At 37.4% G+C, this 9,992-nt stretch overlaps 1 protein-coding gene across 1 annotated transcript in view; it reads right to left on the minus strand.

Moving 5' to 3' along the window:
• Positions 1 to 8,614, minus strand: part of WAPAL (wings apart-like homolog (Drosophila)) — a 68,303-nt gene extending 59,689 nt beyond the window's left edge. Inside the window, exon 1 of the mRNA XM_009893028.1 lies at positions 8,113 to 8,614. Within this exon, the coding sequence (XP_009891330.1) occupies positions 8,113 to 8,614 (502 nt within the window). The remainder of the gene's footprint in view (positions 1 to 8,112) is intronic.
• Positions 8,615 to 9,992: the final 1,378 nt, after the last annotated feature.

The following is a 9,992-nucleotide window of genomic DNA, read 5'->3' on the forward strand; positions in this document are numbered from 1 at the left end:
GTAACGCAGTATTCAGCCTCTCTAATAAACAATTATTTTTGTTCCATGAACCTGACAGATTCCCACAATTTCAGAACATGAACTATTCTGCTGCTGTTAGCACAACGCCGCACTGTGCTGTGGCTCCAACCTGTAAAAGGCTGAACCCTTACAACTGCATTACTGCTTCTCACCTTGGATTTATGGCCGGTTAAGCCATAAGAAGTAATTCCTCATAGATTTTTTTCCACTGGGAAAACATGCTACCAGCAGCCATTCTGAAAGGTTGTCTTGAGCTGGTGCAAAAATGGTAGCTCCCGTTAGCCAGTGTACTTTTTTTTTAATCCTTGTATTTCAATGGAAATGGAAGCCTTTCACCGGGATGCAGGCTGACAAGACCACCTTCGCTCTTAAGCAGAAAACATTCAGAGCGCTAATCATGTGCCTTTATCTAAGACACAATTTTCAATGGTATGGGAAGATTTTTTTTTTTGAAGTAACAATCTACCTGCTTTCCCCCTCTTCTCCTACTTCTTCAGCTAGCAATCGTTAGATATGTGCTTGATCGCGGATCTTTCATTGTATCTTAAGTCACTGCATATGTCAGTACCACCTTCATACCAAGCTAGACACGTACCTGGCCAAACCACACATAGTGCCATGTTCAGCACAACTGCCTTCCCTGCAAACATTTGGGGCAAAAACACCGAACCTCAAAATTACTAATTTACTCCTTCATTATTAAAGGCATTTCCATCTCCAATCAAAACATAGCTAAAAATTAACCCAGGTTCATTGTCATCAGCTATATCCAGCCTCTCAATTTCTATCAAATTAAAGTCCTGTAACTTCCCTTGCACTTCCACCCTTTTTGTTTTCCCAGGTAAGTATTTTCGTCCCAAGTTGTACCTATAGTCTTACACCTTCTTTTTCACAGCTGCAATAACTATCATTCCTCCTTTACTCTTTTTTCTAGCCTTGCTTAAAGCTCTTCTACAACATTCTGAAAACCTCATTTAAAGTCTGTTTTTCTTCTAGTGAGTATATACTTCCAAGACAGACGTGATTTTTTTTTTTCAATATTGCCTCACATTTGTATCTATCCACATTCATAAGATAAATTATAATATGAGTCTACCAACACTGGTATTATGTAAAGGCCCAACATACCACACAGCATGTCATCGATGCCCATACCCAACTTGCATGCAAAGTCTGCAACTCTGTCAAATGAAGGACAAATTGCAGTTTTAAGTAAACAATGCCAAAATCCCTTCTACAGAAAGAAAACAATCTTTCGTCTTCCAGAAAAGAATTAAGCTTTGAGGGACTCTATACCACAAGCAAGACTACTTGGTTAGAAATCTAAAAACCAAATGGTCCTGAAAAGACAAGAAATTGTGCAACATCAAATCCAACAGTCAGAAGAGCTGCTACACTCTGTAATACCAGAGTTGTCAGAGTCTGAATATCATGTGTCCACCTCTGATGGAAAGTCCAGTGGCACAGACACATTCTTCCTCACTGGTAGCTCAGAAGGGCATCACTTGCTCCGAGCAGCAGGAGAAAGCTGATCCAGGAAGCTAACTACTTCTCCCTCGCTGGGAAAACAAGAGAAAGTGTCATGGGCAACACAAGGGGCTGGCACATGCCAAAAAAGCTTGTTTTCACCAACTTCTGTAGTGTGAGCCCTTACGAAAAATGTATTAAAGCAGATAACATTGCAGCACTAAGTGTCAAAACGAACGTACCCTTGGCTAAGTCAGTCTGAATTCAGATGCTACTCATAAATATGCTGAAATCCTTTACTGAATATAGCAGCAGTTTCTTAAAAGAAAATATGAGCTCAGTTTGAACTTGAAAAACATTTTCCATACAGTTAATAAGAGCTCAGCAGTTTGAACCCAAAATGGCTTCCTTACCAACTGCTTTCTGCTTTCCTGCATGCTTTGGCCCACTTAAGAGGTATGTGGGAGGTGTCCCTGCCTATGGCAGAGGGGTTGGAACTAGACGATCTTTAAGGTCCCTTCCAACCTAAACCATTCTATGATTCTATGCACGCTAACAGGTTTTTTTTCTTCTACAAGCACTGACCAACTGTTCTGAACTTAATGTTATTTCAACTTTTTAAACATGAAATAAGTTAAGAAGCAAAGGTTTAACTTTTAAAAAACTAACTGTTCATTGTACAAGTCCATAAAAAAGAATGATTTTAAAAGTATCAATTAAAAAAAAAAACCCAAAAATAAAGGGATTGAGAATCTCACTGTTGTTTGGGAAAGGGGAGTTATAGATTGGGGGAAAAAAGTTTCATGTGCTCCGTCCATAGACATACGTAGTGTGCGTGTCCCTGTCATTAGGAAAAACATGTCAGAGAAATCAGAAGATTCCTTCCTAAATACTGGGTTTTTTTTTCCCCTGTATTGCTATTTTAGCAATCCAGTATAAATACTGAAATTTAAACAGAATTTCACTCCTTTCAGGCTTCTTAAAAATATCCAAAGAAAACCAGCAACCCCCCAACTAAATTTTCAAGGAAGTATGAGAGTGATACCAAAGAAAAAAGAAAAAAAAGCTGAGAACAATTATCATACTAGTTTAAACTTGGGCTACCAACACAGCAAGAAAATTCTGCATGTAAAGGGTATCTTAAAAACCACAAAATATAACAAAAAATAATTGAAGAAGAGAAGACTTGCAGCTAACGATATACCCAGCATAACTACTGCCATCTAAGCAAACCTCGTAACGCTGAAATTCTATGGACATACATATTTTTCTGCTATCAGTTTCTTAATGCTTTGAGCCAGCCAGAGCACAGCTGTAGTTCTTTTTAATCATGGTTACTGCCAGATGTCTCCCAAGACCACCAAATGCTCAGACCTCGTTCACTTTACCCCAACTTTTTGCTCCATTTTTGGACAGAAAATGACTAAACTGAAATTCTTCCTCAAGAGATAAATAAATTGCACTCAACTCTGCAGAGGACGAAAGATAAGATTACTCAGACCTAACTATTATCTTAAATGTCCATGTCACTGTTAAACACAAAATAGAAGCTCTAAAACAATTTGAAAGGAAACTCTGGCAAATCTTGTTGTCAAATGTAATTATGTAACAAACTTGCATTTGAGATGTTGAACCTTAACTCTAAAGACAGGGCTCTCCCACCCACATAATCAGGACGCAGAGGCTTTGCAGACACATTCACCAAGGTGCTATCAGGACAGTCTGTGGGGAACGGACCCCATGACTTGAACAATCTTCTTTTCAGGGCAACCATTTTCTGCGAATTACTCAGTATGCTTTTCAAGCAACTAAATGCAACCAGATTCTGCATATTGGGTGATGAAGTGGTTAAGCGCAGCTGTATCCCTTCACTCCTGCATGGCATAAGCACAGGTTATTAAGAAGGAAGCATCTGCCATTTTGAATTGTTACCGATATGTGCATGAGCCCCCCAAGTGAAAAATGAGGGCACTGAGAACTACCCACAAACACAAAAGAACTGAATAGCAGACAACAGGCCAAAGTTTCCTTACAGCACCATGAGCAAAACTGCTTCCAGACCTAGGACTTGTCTGAATACCAGTACATGGTGACAAATGACAAGATGCGGTACAGCTCTTTTCATAATTACTCTAGATGTCAGGGGAAAAAAAAAATCCAAGTATCACAAATACTTTAAATGCAATAATTTGTCCCTTTAATCTTAAAAAGCCTCAAAGGGCACTGCCAAGACAATAACCACAAAATCTGTACTTAGTATCACAACACAGCAGAAAGGGATACTATTCCTACACTGCTCCATATTCTGAAGAGACATTTTAAGCCATTCTATTTTCTATTCTCCACAGCAAGCAAAGCATATTTTCAAGAAAAACGCATAGGCTTTAAAACAAATCAGACTAAATCCATGCCCAATTAAAACACTTCTCAGATAAAAGCATCATTAAATACCTAATATTTTAACTTAGAATTAACCTAAATAAGTAGTATTATTTCATAGTCCACAAACAGGAATACGAGGTGTGCAAAGATGAGAGACATCATCCAACCACTTGAGATGGCAGGTGACCACAACATCCAGAGTCAAAATGCACGCTCACACACAGCAATGCCAGCAGCAGTATTTCCCTAAACTGAACTAGCCAGAGTAGGCAAAGTAGCTATCCAATCTGAGATGTATTCATACACTAATATAATTATAAAATCCCATACCATCTTTTAAATTCAGCAAGCTTTTACTTTACTTTTAATCTGAAAAATCTTACTACGTTAATTTCAACACAAGCTAACATAAATTTTCTAAGAACAAAGTTATAAGAATTTTTTTTTAAAAATAGCATATTACAATTTGCTCTGCAAGGCTGTAAGTGTTTTTATATTAAAGCCTGTGAATTTAGTGTGAAATACTATTTGGGTTTATGCCTTACAGAATAAGCTTAACAGTTTAAAAAACAAAAAAAAACCCCACCAAGGTGTTTCAGAAATCCAAACAAGTGTTGCTCTGCAGGTTTTCACCTTAACCTACTGTAAGACTCTCTCATAAAAAAGGTCACCTTCTAACTACTAAGCTGTTGCATTTTTGCTTGATATGAATTACCAGTGTAATATTTTTCCAACGACACGACTCACTTTCTAGCTACCAACTCCTTCTACCTTAACAAAAGTAGCCTAATAGTAGCTATTAATACTGAACACTCAAAACTTTCAGTATTTCTAATTTACCTGAACTACTATCTGTAAATTACCTGTTACGTACAGGATGACTCATGAACATTCTTCCGACAGTATTAAGTCTTGATCAAGCAACATTAGGGTAAGATTATGGGAAGCTTTCCACATTAAGAGCTTCTCAAAGCCTTTAAAATGAGATTGTTACAAGCACTAGCTGAAGGCTATTAAAAAAAAAATAAAAAACCAAAAAAACAAACAAACAAAAAAACCACTAGGAGAGACCACTAAGTCATACTGTTTTATATAAAAGATACAGATCCTCAACTGTGTTACACGGCTGCACAATTATTAAAACAACCCAAAAAGCAGACTGCTTTTTAATCCCAAACACTAGTTAAAACTAACTGACATTGCATCCCCTTCATTTTAATATCCAAAGAAATGGACACTGAGGCAGGATAATACATTTGGAGCAGGATTAACAGGCTAAATTGCACCTCTCAGCTTGCCCATAACCATGTTAAGTCACAGTTTTCACCTCATTCTAATTCATAACCTTATTTCACCTAGGTTAAGAATTACTATACAATAACGGCATGCGCTATCAGGAAGACTCAAAATCTTAATTCATGCACTGTCTACTCAGTATCAGGGCAAGGACTAGCAAATTGCACTTAAAATAAGTTAACAATCACTTTCATGAACATCAGTACCAATATAACCTAGTTTTCTGTACCTAGAGATACACCTTCCTATGTGGGTTAAGGTTGAGCTCACATTGCAGTGTCTCTCACGCTGGGAATATTAACATTGCTCTATCTGGATGCCTTCCCCCCCACCCCTTTCTCTCCACTTCAGGAATAGTAGAGCTTGCTGTCTCAAGGATCTACAAGCCCTAAAAACAATCTGGTTGGACCTGGTGGAGTTCAAGAGTCACCAGGAAGGGAAAAACGATTATGGGGAGGGTGAGGACATGTAAGCAGTAGAAGTATACCTTAGGAGGCCACACAACAAGAAACAACCTTTTTATTCTAACTCAGTTTTTGTCTCCCAAGTTCCTTCTTCCCCCATACTCCCAAATCAATAAAATTAACTCTCTCCGGTTCTGAAAGATAGCTTCAAGCTTTACTTAACAGTCAATATAACAAAGAAGCCTTTGAAGTACCTACATTTACACTGGCTAACTATACCACTATCTCCAATTGCTCAATGCTCAGCGTGACGTACTCAGAGACACTTTTTATTTATTTTGGATCAGCCTACACACAAGCATAATAGCTGCCTAAACCATCCGAGTTTCATTTACGCTAACTGTCCAAAATAAACACTATCACCAAAACTATAGTCTTGGTTTCCTTACCCTTATTTAAACACCCTCCCAGGATGTTTTGCAAAGACTCATTCTCGGTTGAATCTATTCTGAAGCAAGCTATGAAATGGGGTTTTATCTTCATTTGACTGGGTGTAAACAGAATGAAGTAGATTCTGAAAGAACAGTATCATCAAGATCCACCTTGTACTTCACTACTGGCTGAATTGCAGTCAGTAACAAATACTTCAGGAAAGTGTGCAAAAACAGAATTCCTTCAGTAAACTTGTTTAAGTAACTTCACCCTCTTCATCCAGACCACCACCACACTCAGCTGCCACTGATGGACTTACCCACCAAGTTTCATCAGCTTCCTCCACTTTAGAGCTGTCTATATTTATGGCATATACAGTATTCTGGATGCATTCCCATCCAACCTGCTCTAGGTGAACCTGCTTTGGTGGGGGTTGGACCAGATGATCTCCAAAGGTCCCTTCCAACCCCTACCATTCTGTGATTCAGATTCCATTCTCTTAACAAGGAGTTCTAGAATTTAAATAGGCATCAAATTAAAGTTTTTCTTTGCTAAATATTGTATTATATTATTTTCCATAGTACTGGAACCAGGAAGCACCAATGAAACTGCTGGTCTGTTCCTCTTGACCTTTCATGCACTATGAATTTTCAGCGCTCTATCACATTTTCTTCCCGCAGCTCTCACGTTTTCTTTTCCAACCTGAAAAATACTGTTCTAACAAAGCTTTTCTACATGGAAAGCGTTTCACTGTAAAACCTGCTCTGCTATGATCTCTCATTAACAACCAAGGAAACTATTTCTTCTCCTCGTAAATACTGGGGGATGAATCTATTCAATCTCTTACAAAAACTAGATTCAAACTTAGCAAAACATAGCTTGTATTTCAAGAGTGAAGACGGATCATACTTACAGACAAATAAACTTCAGAAAACCATATGAAAACGAGAAATATTTCAGCAGCAAAAATAAGACTAAGATCAAAAGACAACTACCCGTCCCACCAATGTGCCTGTCAAACTACAGTTCAAATCAACATTTGTTTTTTCTTGTACTGTATCCCTAATAAAATTATCTTGCAAATAAGTGAATTATGCATATCTTCCACTGTTCAGTGTCTTCTTGTCCACTGTATTACAACCAAACAAGTCCACTCAAGTTTCTGATCCTAGGGTTAACTATATCTGAGAATTCACACTTACAAATTTCTTCTCATTAAAGTTGATTACGATAACCCAGAGCAAGTCAGTAGGTGTCATCTTCATCAAGGTTCATCTAATGTTATCTTCTGCCCAATTTTAGATGCTACACTCTAATCAACCCATTATATGAAAACTTCTAATGAGGTATAATAGCATCTGATCTTGCCTAAGAATGACTTGAACAGAATTACAGCCATGTTCAGCTCCATGAGGTTTGCGAATTCCCTCTCAAAATTATTAAGATGTCTTACAAACACTTCAGAGCCTGAAAACAGCCCCTAGAAGAAGTTTGACAGAATTCTGTTTCATAGGTCTGAAGCTTTTTATGTACAAATTGACAAAGATGAGCTAATTAAAAAAAAAAAACAAAAAACCTTTGTGCAACTGAAGTTCAGAAAACTATTTTTTCCATCCAAATAATTAAATATGGCGGGTTGTAAGCTGTACCTGCAGCTGCATGGGAGTAACCATGTACCCACACTAAATTAAAGCCAGCAACTTAAGAATAAAGCATTCTATTATTACCAACCCATCACTCTTCAAAATACTATATGTTAAAAAAACTAAAAACAAAACACAAATGCACTGAGCTCAGAACAAATTTTAGAAAAGGAAGTTCATTATTCCATTCTTTTCAAGGTGGACAAACATAATCCGTTGAAACTAAAGCACTGTATCTCAACTTGCAGACATATGCAGCGCCAAGGATCTCAGACCAACATGTAAAATGCAGAATGCTTCCTGATGTTTTTAGTTAAATAGCGCGTTCTTTACAATTTCTTACAATTAAGAATTGCCCCACGGTTTTATTAGAACGTTTAACCAACCCCTGAAAACAAAAAGTCTAAATGTAGATTAGTAAGAAATCAGAGGATAACAGAACTATCTGGACAGCTAAGTAAACATACCTGCAGTTACAACTTTAGCACTGCTGCCTTTGCATTCTCCATCTTCCACATTTTTGCTTGTGCTCTTTTCTTTTACGAGAGGAACAGTATTGTCAAAAGATATGCACTTGCTGGATGCAACGTTTTCTCCGCTGTCTGGCTGATTAATTCTGCTGTTAGCTTCAAGTAGAGGAGTGAAGTCCTCAGGCTGAGCAGCTTCACCGGGTTCCAGCTGAGAGGAGCTTTTAGCCTGTGACACATTCTTTGAAGACACAGGAAGAGATTCTTCATCACTGTCAAATCCAAATGGATCCTCTGTTACCTCATCTTCAACTTTGGGTTTTTTAGGAACTTCGGAAATATCTGGTTTGACACTAGGCCTCTTTTGTCCTAATTTGGCCATGAAGGTGGTTTCTCCCCATTTTGTACTAAGGGTGGTCCGTTTGTTGGAAAATACTTCATCAAACTTGGAACTGCCGTTTCCCCCTTTCCGGCTGTAGGTCTTTCCAAATCGGGATGTCATTTTGGCTCCTGTTTCATATTCTCTGTTGGAAAAGAAAGAAGAAACATAAATTTCACCAACTTTTTAGTATACGTGATTGTACTTTCATCCTTTATTGGGCCTACAAGCATGTACATTTCACACAAGCAACAGATACATCATCTGCTTCTTTCTATAGACTAACTCATTTACATGTGAAGAGCATTATGTCAAAAGTTGCTGCAATAAGTAATGTATCTACCAACTTAAATCAAAATTCAGCTACTTGCACATTTCTAAAACAATGGCACAATGGATTCTTACGAAAAATCTGTTATGAATACAGTATTTTTGGTATTGCTTTGCTCTAATTTTATATTTTCATGTATAGATGGCACTGCTTTCATGAAACTTCGGCGGAAAACTAAACAAGTATTTTCACCACATCTGAACATGAAGCTCTCTGCTAGAGTCCAATAACACAGTAAGGCTTTAAAAAGACTTTTTGTACTTCAATAAAAACATTGTCAGAATATTTCAAGTTGCTATAGATATTTTAAATACTCATTAATCACACATAATGACAACTTCACCCCATGTTCTCAGACTTACTTAGCAAGCATATTATTTGGTAATATAATGTGGTTTACGCCATCTGCACAGTCATGGTCAAGACTGGTACATAGCAATCCCCCAGGAGTAAATGGGATTGATCAAGGGACAGGAACAAAGATACACTTCTCAATCCATTTCTGAGAATATGGAGGACACCTTATGCAGACCACCACAAACCATGACTATCTACTGCCTGTTAAAACTGTAGCCTGATTCACAGTTTGGTCTCTCAGAAGAATAAAGTTTAAATATGAATGGATTAAACAGGAACACATTTAAACAGTTCCCTCCATGTGTTCTATTCCCACTTTTGTTTAACTCAAGAAGGAAGACAGACTACTTTTGTTTCTTTTTCCCAAAACAAATACTTCAACTACTGGACAAATGACAATATAAAAACAAAACGATCATATCTGTTTTGTAAACCAGCATTTATCATTTTTTTTTTTTTTTTTTGGCCCAAACATGAATAGGAAATTGGAATTCTTATAGTCAGTCTGAATCTAATCAAGTCCATCTTCCTCTCTCCAATTACTCTCTGTATCAAAGAAAAGTCTGTTAAAAGGGGGGAACAGCACTTATTTAAGCTACAGAATCAGAGACCCAACTTTTAAAGTGGCAACTGGCTTCATACATAGTGAAGTATATGAAAAAGAGCACTTAAAATAATCATTAATAAACTTATCACGTTATCTATTTGTTTGGGACAACTGTTTTTATTATTATTCCCCTGAATATGTGGTATACTGTCTTTCTTCCACATTTGAGTTTTCATCTCGACACTCATGGTTTCTCAACCTGAAGT

The sequence above is a fragment of the Charadrius vociferus genome, unplaced genomic scaffold, assembly GCF_000708025.1.
Source record: "Charadrius vociferus isolate BGI_N301 unplaced genomic scaffold, ASM70802v2 scaffold429, whole genome shotgun sequence".
Taxonomy (NCBI): Eukaryota; Metazoa; Chordata; class Aves; order Charadriiformes; family Charadriidae; genus Charadrius; species Charadrius vociferus.